The following is a 13,989-nucleotide window of genomic DNA, read 5'->3' as shown; positions in this document are numbered from 1 at the left end:
TCTCTCGGAAACCTCCCGCGTATCCATCACATACGCCACAAAACCCTTACAGCCCTGCTGTAAACACTGCCTCGCCCTAGCAGCCGAACAAAAAGTTGATCCTGAACGGGTACCCTCGCCGTACACCGAAAGGACTCCCCCATTATGGTCTCGTATAGTCACCAGCTGACGCTCACAGTCGATGATAGCGCCGAATCGGCTCAACCAGTCCATGCCCACGATGACACAGACATCACCCATCGCAATAGGAATCAGATCAATAGGGAACTCAACCCCGAAAATCTCTAGCACGCACCCCCGAAGAACCTCCGTGGCACAAATCACTCTCTCGTCAGCTATAGAAACTCTCAAAGGTCGGCTCAACGACTCGCGACTAACGTTGACATGCTGACTAAAGGCTAAAGATACAAAGGACCTACTCGCACCCGAGTCAAATAACACTAGAGCAGGCACAGAGTTCACAAGGAAAGTACCTACGCATATAATAACATAAGCATAACATCTCGACATTAAAATAAATACATGAATTACAGCATACCTGCCACAACATCGGGCGCAGCGCGCACCTCCTCCGCAGTCAGCTGAAAGGCTCTCCCACGAGCCCTCGGGGCCTCGACCTTCACCGGTCGAGTCTCAGTAGTCCTGGCAGTAGGTGCAGATCCCTGACGAAGCTGAGGGCACTCGGCCTTCCGGTGGCCGGTCTGGTTGCAATGAAAGCAAACCATAAACCCCTTGGGACACTCCCTAGCAATGTGCCCCTCCTTGCCGCACTTGTAGCAAGCACCAGCTCGACACGCCCCATCGTGACCCTTGCCACACTTTCCGCAAGTGCGGCCCTTCGGACCTCCCGTCCTCGAATCGGCGGACTTGGTCCGCTTGGCTGCCGGCTGAGACTGAGCCGGCCGCCGGTCCACCTGCTGAGACTCGGCCTCCTCCCTGGCCTGAGTCTCCAACTCGATCTCACGCTTCCTGGCATTCGCCTGAAGCTCAGTAAAAGTATGATAGGTGGAGTTCGACACAAACTCCCGGATATCCCTCCTCAAAACTCCCAAGTACCGGCTCATCCGAGCCTGCTCTGTGGACACCAGCTCGGGGCAGAACATCGCCCTCTCATGAAACTTCCGCGTGATTGCCGCAACCGAATCAGTACCCTGCTTGAGGGTTAAGAACTCCTGAACCAATCGTTCCCTCTCCACCGGGGGAACGTACTCATCCCTGAACATGGCAGTAAACCCATCCCATGTCACTGCTGTAGTCTCTGCCAAAGTGAAGTTCGCCGTCACGAACTTCCACCAGTCCTTTGCTCCCAGACGGAGCTGGTTCAAAGCGAACCGTACCCTCAGGTGCTCCGGGCATGAACAAGTGTAGAAGCACCCCTCTATATCCGCGATCCACCTCATCGCAGCAATCAGATCCTGCGTCCCATCGAACTCTCATGGCTTCGTGTTGCTGAACTCTCGGAACAGCAACGAGTCACCCCCCTGTGGCCTAGCAGCGGCCACAGCTGCGGTAGCTGCAGCGGTTGCAGCCTCAGTCAATGCGGCGTACCGCTCATCAAACGTCTCCATCAGGGTGGTCTTAATAGACCCAAACATCTCCGGGATCTCATCCCGGATCGCCGCAGCTACCTCCTCGTGAATCATCTGACGAATCTCCTCGTCACTCACACCGCTCGAACTCGCTCCGTGGCGTGGTCTAACCATGATGTCTCTGAAATACAACATAAAACTATCAGAGACCCCATCGAGTATAATTGCACTCGATAACGCAACCCTACTCAGTCCCCGATATCCAGGGATTCTTACTTGGGTCTCCCACTGACCCAGTGTCTTCGGTAGTACGGGCCCAATACTACCGACCATACCGCATCAGCATTCATCCCAAGTCTTCCTCCCCAAACCCCGGATAGTGAGTACTCTACTTCTGATATGCACTATCTACCCGCACACTAGCAAAGCATCTCATATCGGCAAACTTCCCTAGACTAAGGCATCACAAATCAGGCCACTCTAGTCCTATCATGAATACCTAGTCTTCTAGCATGCATAACAATTTATATCATATAACATTGTAAGGTATTTTGGGGATCTTTACCGTTCGGGCGCTGACTGATCGTACACACTGCTTCTTTCTTGCTTACCACAAAACCATTTACAAAAGTTTATGCCTTTATTTAAAAAGTTTCCTCAAATCCTCGGTTTGAGTTCAGTTACTCCCGAAGGTGCACCCGAATCCCTCAAACCAAGGCTCTGATACCAATTGTAACAACGCAAATTTTCAAACAAATTTTTCATTTTTAAAAATAAAGTATTTCCATACAAAACAAGGCATAAATAATTTAAGTATTATGACAAATACAAATAGTCTAAATCCCAAGATCATGAAAACATCCTTCAGTGTGTATCGATCACGCCGGCGCCTTTCCACGGTCCTCGCTAGTACCTGAAACACATGCATAACAACTGTAAGCATAAATGCTTAGTGAGTTCCCCAATATACAACTTACGCACATACGCCTTTCCAGGCCCTGACCTTCCGGTCCACAACACAACGCCTTCCGGCCCATAACATAATCGCCTTTCGGCCCATAACATATTGCCTTCCGGCCCACATAACATACATAGCACATATAACAAATAACTTACCACCTATAGCATACATATTACATATCATATTTGACCTTCCGGTCACACAGTCAACCCTTCCGGGTACAGTATAGTGAGAAGACTCACCTTGTGAATGCTGAAAGCTAGCAATTCCTGAAATCACTCGTGCACAATCCGACGAGCTACAACTTCCCTATAACATCACAAATCTCTCATTAATACTTATATCTTCTAAGTGTGACTATCCCTAAGAAGTCAGACTTAGGTCAACTCTGGTCAACGGTCAACGGTCAACGGTCAACTCGACCGGACTCGGCGAGTGCCATGGCGACTCGGCGAGTCTAAACGTCCTCCAACTCTCTGAGATTCCCTATCTACTCGTCGAGTATCCTCCTTGACCCGACGAGTTACTCCTGGAAGAATCGCGGGGCCACCCCGACTCAACTCGCCGAGTCTGAAGAACAACTCGACGAGTCCCAGTTAATCTTCAAGCTACTCGTCGAGTCTGTTCATCGAACTCGGCGAGTCTATGCCATGCAACCGTTCAAACTGCATCCTAAGGTCAGAACTGCTTTGACCATTCCTAGGCCTGGCCTTCCTAGGCTGATCCATCACGTAAAGTCCTCATTTCAATGCTCATGATACACCATATGATTCATCATTTACATTTTGACCTAAGGCATAAGGATTCCAATCCAAAACCTTCATCAATTCCCAAAATGCACAGACATGGGACATTCTGGACCTCCCAAAGGTCTCAATACAGGGTTACACTCGTTTAGGGGACTAGGGTAACATTCAATCTAATCACAAAAGGGTTCCATAAACCCTAAATCCATAAATACATCAATATAGCAGAGTATACTCGAATTCTTACCTGGATGATGTATTCTCTGTGTCCCCAATCCTCAGAATGTGACTCCCTTGCTGTTCCTCTAGCCAATCTCTTCTCTTCCTTGCACAACAACTCTTCTATGATCACAATGGCCTATAATCCTTGCTCCAGATGCACACAATCGATTTAGGGTTCTTCTCAGAAGGCTAAAATGAACAATGACGGCTAATGAGTCCTTTTTATACGTCCCAAACCTGAACGGTTAGGGTTTTCGCTAAACAGCATAGACTCGCCGAGTCCATATCTGGACTCGTCGAGTCCAGTCGCGAACCCGCGACCAAGTCTGCGATCCTACTCGGCGAGTCTAGGCTCCAACTCGCCGAGTCCCCTCTTAAATCACCCCAAAAACATAATTTAACAATACCTGAGATTCCGGGCTGTTACAACTTGGCTTTCCCATCTCCCAAGGATACGGCCCTTACTCACATTGTCAAGGTACTCATGCCACATCAAACTATTTGCGCACACCAGTGCTGACATGTTGTCGCCAACCACCGCGACCAAAAGACCTCAAGCTGAGAAACCAACCTAAATCGGGAGGTCACAAGCCTACCCACTCCTTCTAACTCAGAAAAATTGTAGGGCAAGATCCTTAACACCAGTAACAACAATCTAATTTGACAATCTGCCACTTAAATTCCAGATGCAATTCCAAACCGATCATATCAACCGCTTCTTCCATGTGCCTCGAGGCCCTAGGCACGACCTCTAGCCAAACCTTCGATACTTCTAACCAACATACTCATATGAGCCTGAACCACTCAACCCATATCAATATCGCCACAGAGGCCGGAACAAATACAAAACCCATCCTCGCCTGAGCAACCGAAGCCAAAAGATCAACAGATGCAGAACTGTTGCCTCGAACCATGGTATCAACCATGCTATCTTTTCTGACCAATCCTTAGAATCCCCAAAATCTTCCTTGAATTGAGTATAGATCTTGTGCTTTCAGTAGTATAGGCCCAATACTACCTTCCACACATATCCATACTTTCCTCAAGAATTAACTCGGGTCCTCTACGACCTAGTCACAAAATATTCCTAAAACCTACTCAACAGTGAAACAACCGCACTAAAGGACTCCCTAGGCTATCCTAGGATTCCACACTTCTCTTCCATCATCTGCTGAAGAACTCCCCACAATGTCAATTAGCCATTCCATGAATACAATCACATGCAACAAAGCTCAGATAATCCTTCAAGTAACAGACTCGTCCCTAAAACAGTTGGACTCAGAAAAGAGCTACGCAGCAAGGTCAAATCCGTCACTCTGAGATTATCCAACCTTTTTCACATGTGACTTGACATATTCACTTAATGGCTAACTCACATCACTCATGAGTTCCACAAAGCACAAAGCAAGCAACATTCGTGCAGAGGAGCCGACTGACACTAAAATGCAATAAGGTCTGACAGATCCTCCTATGAAATCCTCGATCTCAGACTCCCACCATCTCACGTGCATCTTCGCCCTGCCCTCACTCTCTCAAGAGTGGCTAATCCTTCCTCATGTTGACCCGCTATGAATCGCGCCCAAACTAGGGAAACCACCGCTACCTCATCCAATAACGCGACCGGACGGCTGATCCCATACGACTTACCATACCACAATTTTCCACACGGCTCTCCATTGGTTCCAGACGACTATCGCATGAATACACTCATACAGTCACATGCCCCACAATTTAAACAATCTTAGGCTAAAAGATTCAATCCTACAATGGTTGGACTCAGACAAGAGTTATGAACCAGGACCAAACCCCTCAGCCTAAGATCCTTTAAACCATGTAGCATGTCACTTAGTGTATCCACTCGATAGCCAGATCACACGCGAAAGAGTCACATACCAGCCAAACAAGGGAACTCTATAAGAACTAAGGCATCACCTAATCAGACAGTTCTATCATGCAATTCCTGAAGATCCCTAGCCAATTACTAGCATGTTGTTCTAACATATCACAATATCAAATAACAGTATGGTATTTTGGGGTCAACTTACTGGCTCCGGCTGATCATACACATCGCATCCTCCTTAAATATTTTGAAAACCATTTGAAAGTCTTTTTCCTTAGTTTGATACTGGATTCACACGAGTGTTCCTCTAATTCACTCAAACCAAGGCTCTAATACCAACTTGTAACATCCATAAAATTTCATAAATTTAAACTTTTCAAAACAACCCTTTTTCTATAGAAGTGTTTACAAAACCCATTATTTCCAAAACATTATTTAAAACCATACTCGTTCTTAACAGATTTTCAAAACTTTGTCATTATCAGAGTATCCCAAAAACCATAAATCCAAAAACGCGAGGATGTGTACGGTCGCACCTTCACCCAAACAAGATCCGCTGAAGTTCCTGAAACCATAAAAAAATTGTAAGCACGAAGCTTAGTGAGTTCCCCCAAAATACCAACACCCAAACAAATAACAACATGCTCAAATACTCTTGTGTGGCCCAATCAACCTCGGGATGGAATACCAGGCATGTCTACGATGGGCCCAGTCATCCTCGAGATGGAATACCCTCATATCATAAGTAGTTTGGTCCAATCAACCATCGGGATGGAATACCAAACATGTCGGGTCCATTCAACCATCGAGTTGGAATACCCCAGGCTTGTTTATTGGCGCACAAAGCAGTTCAGTCTCACCACAATCCATATTATCATATCGGGTCCAATCAACCATCGGGTTCGAATATCCCAGGATCAATCAACCCTCAGGTTGGAATGCCAATACACAACGGGTCTAGTCATCCTCGGGATGGAATACCATCAAGCCCTCAGTACGAGTCTGGCATACCGCTCGGGCCTCAGCTCGTATCTGGAATGCTCTTGGGTTTGTTGGCTACAGCACGGAGCAGTACACCTGAACCCAACACGACATGCCGACATATAACAAATAAACATATAAACAGTCTACAGGCAGACATGTAGATCTACAAATCACTACTCATAGCATCATCTTATAAACCAGGATACCGATCTAACAGATCACAACTAACAATAACAGGATATCACATAACAGGATATCTAATCCAATGGGCTGGCCTTGGTGCCTTCAACCCAAAAGTACAGTGAGAAGAACTCACCTCGAATGCCGAAACTCTCCGAAAGAAATCCCTAGCTGTTGCCCTGCCGGCTTCCCGAGCTATCAAAACCAACAAAACACCCAATTAGCAATTGGGTTCCATGATATAATCCATAATCCTTACTTGGGGTAAAATGACAATTTTACCCCTGACCCAACATGAACCAAAACTGAGGCCCAAAACCAAAAGATCCATAAGGCCCACTAATGGCCCAATTTTCCAAATTGGGCCCAACCCCATATTGGCCTTATCCTAAGCCCATAATTTTCCTTATTACAATTCAGATTACCATCAAGCACCCCTTGGGACAAACTTAGACAAAGACATAAACCGAAAAGTCAAAGTCAACAGTCCAAGTTGACCCAACTCGTCGAGTTGTCCTTCAACTCGTCGAGTTTCTCCATCAATCTGCAAATATCGGGAAAAACCAAGTCAACTCGTCGAGATGACCAACCAACTCGCCGAGTTCCTCTACAAATCTGAAAATGTTGGGGAAAACCGAGCCAACATGTCGAGTTTGTCAGAAACCCACCTCTTAATACATTAAACACTTAATACATAAGGACATGACTCCAAAACATAGATCTAACTTCCTTGAGCTGGAAAGTCACGTAAAGTTGCAAACTTTACGTTCATGCATGTCTAAATGAAACTCTTAAGCTTGGAATGGACTTAATATTTGACTTAATGCATGCATGGCACCAAAACCCTCATAAAGTTTGCACCTTTAAGCTCAAGGGTACCAAAACCAACTTAGATATGAAGGAACAACCCTTAAAATGACTTTACTCCATCATCATCATCCCCAAAAAAGAGGCCAAAACACACAAAAAAACAAAATAAGGAGATGTAATCATCTATAAGTCAATGTATGAACTTGATACCTTAAAGTGACTGTAAAAAATGGAGTGCTTCTGGATCCAAGACTTCCTTCTCCAAGCTAGCAACTTCATGATCTTCTAATTCCTTCACAATGCACAAAATGAACTCCAAACTTCCTTCCAAGGCTCCAAAAACTTGGTAATGGAGGCTACAACTCGTTTTAGGGTTTAGATAACAATAGAGACTGATAAGGAGGCCAGAAAAAGGACTTCAGGACTTTAAATAGGGTGCAAGACCCTAAAAATTATGGTTTCCTTCCCACCTGCCAACTCGTCGAGTTGAGGCTCCCCAACTCGTCGATTTGGTTCATTAAACCCTCGTGATCCATCCATCTTCAATACGTCGAGTTGGTCCCTCCAACTCGTCGAGTTGACCTAGAAATAGTGTTATTCTTAACAATTTCTCTTCAAGATTTCAGATGTTACAAAGTTCCTCTCATTTACGCTGATAATTACGTGACATTACAACATGGCCTACGAATTTCTTTTTATTCGTATTTCTAATTTACACGTAAGCAATCTAAACGGATCATCTAGTTTCCTTGCTCAAAATGGTGTAATTGACAGGTAATTTGAAATTTTAGAGACTAATTGCGCAAAAAATAACTTCAGTAACCAATCAAGAAGGTCTTCAACAATTTGTGAATTTTCGATTAAAAATAAACTTTCAATATTTTCAAGAAGGCCTTCAAGAGTGGGGAACATTTTCAGCTTGGCAAATTTAGCTAGTTTCCAAGTTAATAATCATTTTGGATCATCTTTTTTTAATAAAAGATCCAATATTTTCTTCACAAAAAATCTAACGTTTTGACGTTTTTCTAGACACTATTATATGATGATTTGATGATGAGTTTGTAATGACTATGATGATTATGATGTTTGGCGTGCTTAAATGGTAAATTTATATATTATGAAACTAGTTGTGAGACCCGTATGTTATACGGGTTGGATAAAACAAAAACATTGAAGGTTTAAATTTTTTTTATTTAAATTTGAAATTTAAAATTTAAATTTAAAAGGAAACATATTAAATACTATATGAGTTGTAATATTGTAATTTATTGGTTATTTTCAATTAAGACAATTATTAATTAAGGTGTAAATATGATGTGTTAATTAAGAAAGATAAAAAAATGACAAAATGACAAATGGAAAAAAAAAACATTTATTCAAAAATACCACAAAATGACAAATGTCAAAACTCATGAGAGATCGACATGTGGCAAAAAAAAACCTTTATTTATTAAGGAGGATTGCATGATAAACGGCATCAAAGGTGTTAAGTCAATTATGTATAAGTTGCGTCTTATGCATAAGGTTCATGGGTGAAATGATTTTGTATGGTCGGGACATTTTATGAGGTTTTGAGGTTCATCATTTATGCATTTTGAATGTTCCTAGACATGTTTCGTCCCTCATGCCTCTTACACGTCATTAGACATGTTTTGTGATATCTAAACACTTAATGGCGACTTTATGACGATTTTGAGGTTTATTGAGATGTTAACTATTCTAGATAAGTCTTTGCTAGGGATTTGCTATATAATATATGGGATAAGACATGTCCATGGTACACAAGTGATTGCAAGTTTGCAACTAATAGGATTTGGTTTGTATACGTAGATACTTGGTATGATGTATGCTTAGATATGAGTACTTTGAGTTATTGCATGTTGAGCTTATTTCATCCATATTCCCATGACATGTTACTAAACATGTTTCATCCTATGTATGCTTACATATCCATATGCATGTTTCGTCCTCATATACTGCATCTCCAACGAAAACTTATGTAGAATCGTCAACGACCACGATAAACTTTCAACTTAATAAAAATGCCATGACCACTCAAACACAAACAAAATCATGGACATTAACATGAGGGATGCAACATGCATATGAACATAGAAGGTTCATGAGTGATCACACTCAAAACACCTTGTAAAGTATTCAGATCCATACAAAATCATCTCAGTCATGACCCCATATATGAAATGCAACATGTACATAATTAATTTAAAACACCTTGTAAAGTATCCGGACCCATACAAAATCATCTGAGTCATGAACTCCACGTATGAAATGCAACATATACGTAATTAATTTAACATCTTTAATATCATTTAGCATGAAATTTATATAAAATAGAATTTAAAATCTTTAACTACATGAAAAAATATATATATGATTTAACCCTAAAACACATTAAGACCTTTGAAGTTTTGGGAAAACAACTTTAACGGGTATGAGATAGTTTTTTTTATTATGCCGATGATTACTAATATATATTTTAAAAGAAATATCTAAATATTACTAAAGCTTGATAATTTGATATATGTCCTCTCATACCCGTTAAAGTTGTTTTCCAAAAGCTTCAAAGGTCTTGCTGTGTTTTAGGATTAAATCATATATTATATGTCTTTAAAAACCTACGGAAATTAACCATTAAAAAATATTGTCACATTCTGAACAAAGATATTTATCAGACAAACTAAACAAAATTAACATCATCTTAACATAAGTCTATTATTGACTTTGGAATGATTCCATAGACTCGCTCAAATAAACTTCTACATACTCTTGTCAGAGTTAAACTATTTCCTAAACAACAAAACCTACAAACTAAAAAAAAAATCCATACAAGTTTACTGGATTACTTTAATTTCCCATAAACAAATTCAACCAAAAATTCAAATATTCACAACCCTAAAAAAAATCATTGAGCAGCATCCTGTTCACCAGTTGCAGCTTCATTAAACGATGCAGCCAAGATTTCTGCAAGGCTTGGTTGAGAACTAGACTGCTGTTGCTGATGTCTTGAAGGTGAGACTCTCTGTTTTTTTGTGTTAGAAGAATACAGAAGCCATGGTTTTGGTTTCTTTAGGGACTTCCAAATCACAGGTTCTAGAAACTTCCAAGGGTCTTCCACCATTGACTTGTTGTAAAAAAGATCCGGCCGATCTTCTGCCGTCACATCATAGTGGGCCCCACGCCCTCCACCTTGTCCTTGTCCTTGTCCTTGTCCTTGTCCTGACCACCTACCCCTGCCCATACCCCTGCCCGAGCTCATGTTATTCCCGAACCATTGACCTCGTCCTTGGTTAGGACCAGAGGTAGAGGTAGGGTACCCTGGTCCTGAACCATGGTTGAGGTGGGGTCCAGGACTAGGGTATCTGTACCCTCTTCCTGGACTAGGGCCAGGAAAAGGGTACCTTGGCCCTGGACTAGGGTAGTTGCCACGGCCTGGCCCACTGGTGAAGTGGGGACCACGGTAGGGTCCAGGGCCAGGGTACCCACCTTGTGGTTGTGGGGTATTGGGTGTATAAGAAAAATTAGGGTTTTGATATTGTCCATGTGGTGGTGGCTGCATTCTGGGAATTGATGAGTGATTTAAATGGGGTCGGAAGGAAGGTGAAGGAAACATGTCATTCGTCTGTGGCCCTGTTGAAAAAATATATACTCCATAATTTTAATAGTATTAACAAGAATAATTCACTATCATTGTATGTAAGCTACGACTATTATTCTTTGAATATATAATATTTTAAAATTATGGGTACCATTTTGTTTGAAAATATATTTAAGAAAATGATGACACGCTCAGGGAAATCAAAGGAAAAAAATAAATGAGAGTAAAAATATAAAGTGTTATGTCAAAGTGTAATAAAGTGTCGTCTCTTTTTTACTTAATAGAGACAAGACTCGGGGGCTGTTTTTTTATCCAATAGAATCTGTATAAAATCTGATTCTATTTTGGGATGAATGAACTACCTTAATATGAATAAATGATTCTTTTACCCTTTCGTTTAAAAATAATTGAAACACCCTCACATAGCTAAGTGTTTATCAGATTAAATCATATCTCCACTAAGTCCATTAAGTCAAGATAAGTCACGCATAAAAAAATTATATATATATATATATATATATATATATATATATATATATATATATATATATATATATGATTAAAAAATGGTATTACTTGGCAGAATTGATGAATATTCGTTTGACATCTGAGGGTTGACATTGGTCTTCTGTTTGTTCCCAGAGTATGCAGCCATAGGGTTAGTGTAATAATTAAAAGTCTGACCCGATGGGTGCACCTGACTATTGGGGTTAGCCATGGGTTCAAGAAGTGGGTTCGAGAGGCTAACCGCTGATGGCTCACCCCCTTCATTGTAAGTGGGCCCCTCCTGTGAAGAAGCTTCCATTCGCATGGCTTTTAGTCTTTCTTTTCTCTGTGCTGACTCCTCCATTGATCCTGTGTTGATAACAATATCCCTTCAATGATACTTTAACTGATGGAAATTTCAACCATGTTTAGGTGAAAACAGAATGATTTGGGTTACAATTTAGGGTTAAATGCAAGAAATAGCAATGTGTTTTTTATTTATCTGTTTATTATAGCATCCTGCTTTTGTTTCTTCCTGTTACAGAATTGTACTTTGAAAAAACAACCTAATTATAGCAGTGTCGTCCATATACAAAGTATTTATAGTTAGATAAAATTAAAAACATGATGCTGCTTTAACTGGATAGATTTGTATAAGAAGAAAAATGAAGTACACAGTTGTAATAGATTAGTCTAATAGAAAGAAATGAATATAAGATGCTATAATGAACAAAGCAATGGAAGTATGTTTGCTCTTTCTTGCATTTAGCCCTGTATGATATTAATAAAGCGTCAAATGGGTAAAACTAAACAAAGCATACTCAGGTATTTACATCCTAAATTGTTCCATTTTAAATATCTCGATCGTTATTTTAATGACGTTAGCTCTATACATTAATCGTAGTTGAGATCATGATCATTTATTTCATAGTCTCCAATTGCAACCTATATTGGTTAGATATTTTTTGTAATTTGTTGCTTAGATGCTAAATCTTCAAAGAGTCTCATGTTACAATATGTCATGCATCAATAAGAGTACTAAAATGAGCAATTGTTTCGTTGATGTCCAGCTCTAAATTGACAAGCGGGCTATGAATATCCTAAAAAAAGGATTCTGGTATACTACAGTGACAAAGTTTATTATTTGATTCAACAAAAACTAAACCAAAGACTACAGAATTCATACCTGAAAATTAAGTGATTTAACTTGAAACCCTAGTCTCCCTCTCTGAAATTTCAATTGTATTTGGTAAATTGTAGCTTGCAGAACTATTATGCATATGTGATGATGAAAAGAAATTGCCGATGGTGAGAATATTGGAGAAAAACTCAACGGACTGATCGACTGTATGCAACTATGGCCAGGTTTCCATCTGCATCAACTATGATGGCAACGGCGATGAAGGGAAGCGATATAATGGTGAAGTCGATGACGGGAGTGATGAATGGAGACGGCGGTGAACGGGAATGATGTATGGAGACGACGGCTAAGAACTGGGGAGAAGGGATGCGGCTGAAAGAAAGGGAAAGAAGGCCAGGGTGTAAGAAAAAAAGCCCGAACCAAACCCAAAACCCGATTATTTCGGGTTGGTAACGGGTCGTTATCGGTTTTTTTATCGGGTTCGGGACAGGAAGTGGGTTCTTTTCGCCCAGACCTGTCCCGCCCCGATTATATATATATATATATATATATGCGCTTAGGTTATTTTGTTTTTACTAAGACCCTGTTTGATATGGCATTCGACTGAGTCGGTCTCCCTTGTAGAAGCAATGGTGTTTACCAGCAAGTTGAAGGGTTTTTTGTGTTTTGTGTTTAAAATAATATATTTAATGTCTATTATGGTGGAGGTTTTTGTATAAATTATTATTATTATTACTATTATTATTATTATTAATGTCTATTATTATTATTATTATTACTATTATTATTATTATTATTATTATTATTATTAATGTCTATTATTATTATTATTATTATTATTATTATTATTATTATTGTAATATTGCATAGAAACGTGTATAGCATCAGGGTAAAATGGTCATTTTACACCAGTTAGCACATTCGGTCAGATTTTCAATCAAACAACATGATTTCTTACTCAGTCAGAATTTCTTACTCAGACAGACTTTTCTCAGTCAACACTTTCTCAGTTAGCAACTATCAAACGGGGCATTGTGTGTCATAATGCACTGGACCAACGGATGAAATTAATCAATGGACATGATTTGAGAGTGTATGATATTACAATGGGGTAACATGTACCATATAGTCACACAATTTTTAGAAAAAAAAAAGATATTTTGGACAATTAACTACATTTATAAAAAAGAAAATTTTCGGATTTTTAGGGATGATTAATTCTCTTAATTTAAAAAAATCTGAATTTTTTAATTAATTCAATTTCAATTTTTACCGATTTTATTTTATCAGAATATTTTTTGTTAGAATAATAGCTTTTCAAAATTTTATTCTAATAGAATATTATTGAAGAAAAACAAGATTCTTGAATAAGATGTTGAAAAATAACAAACATTCTAATATATTCTTATACATCCGAACTTAAATACAAATTCATACATATTCTTACAGACTAAAAGTCTTATACATTTTAATA

At 40.1% G+C, this 13,989-nt stretch overlaps 1 protein-coding gene across 2 annotated transcripts; it reads right to left on the bottom strand.

Moving 5' to 3' along the window:
* Positions 1–9,986: 9,986 nt before the first annotated feature.
* Positions 9,987–12,915, bottom strand: LOC111919022 (protein SICKLE). Of its 2 annotated transcripts, none has more exons than XM_023914631.3 (3): positions 12,561–12,915; positions 11,465–11,780; positions 9,987–10,920 (listed from the first exon to the last, which is right to left on the bottom strand). In XM_023914631.3, the coding sequence occupies exons 2-3, from the start codon at positions 11,736–11,738 to the stop codon at positions 10,196–10,198; spliced, it is 999 nt and encodes a 332-aa protein (XP_023770399.1). In that variant the 5' UTR covers positions 11,739–11,780; positions 12,561–12,915; the 3' UTR covers positions 9,987–10,195. The 2 variants fall into 2 exon arrangements, with proteins under 2 accessions (XP_023770399.1, XP_023770400.1); XM_023914632.3 differs by having other exon boundaries at positions 11,465–11,743; positions 12,561–12,914.
* Positions 12,916–13,989: the final 1,074 nt, after the last annotated feature.

This window comes from Lactuca sativa, chromosome 3 (assembly GCF_002870075.4).
Source record: "Lactuca sativa cultivar Salinas chromosome 3, Lsat_Salinas_v11, whole genome shotgun sequence".
NCBI lineage: Eukaryota > Viridiplantae > Streptophyta > Magnoliopsida > Asterales > Asteraceae > Lactuca > Lactuca sativa.
This window is presented reverse-complemented; position numbering and strand designations above follow the sequence as displayed.

Coding starts and splice junctions, on each gene's coding strand:
- LOC111919022 (XM_023914631.3), bottom strand. CDS start 11,738: ATGGAGGAGTCAGCACAGAGAAAAGAAAGACTAAAAGCCATGCGAATG. Junction 10,921..11,464: donor ATATTCATCAATTCTGCCAA/GTAATACCATTT, acceptor TTTTTTCAACAG/GGCCACAGACGAATGACATG.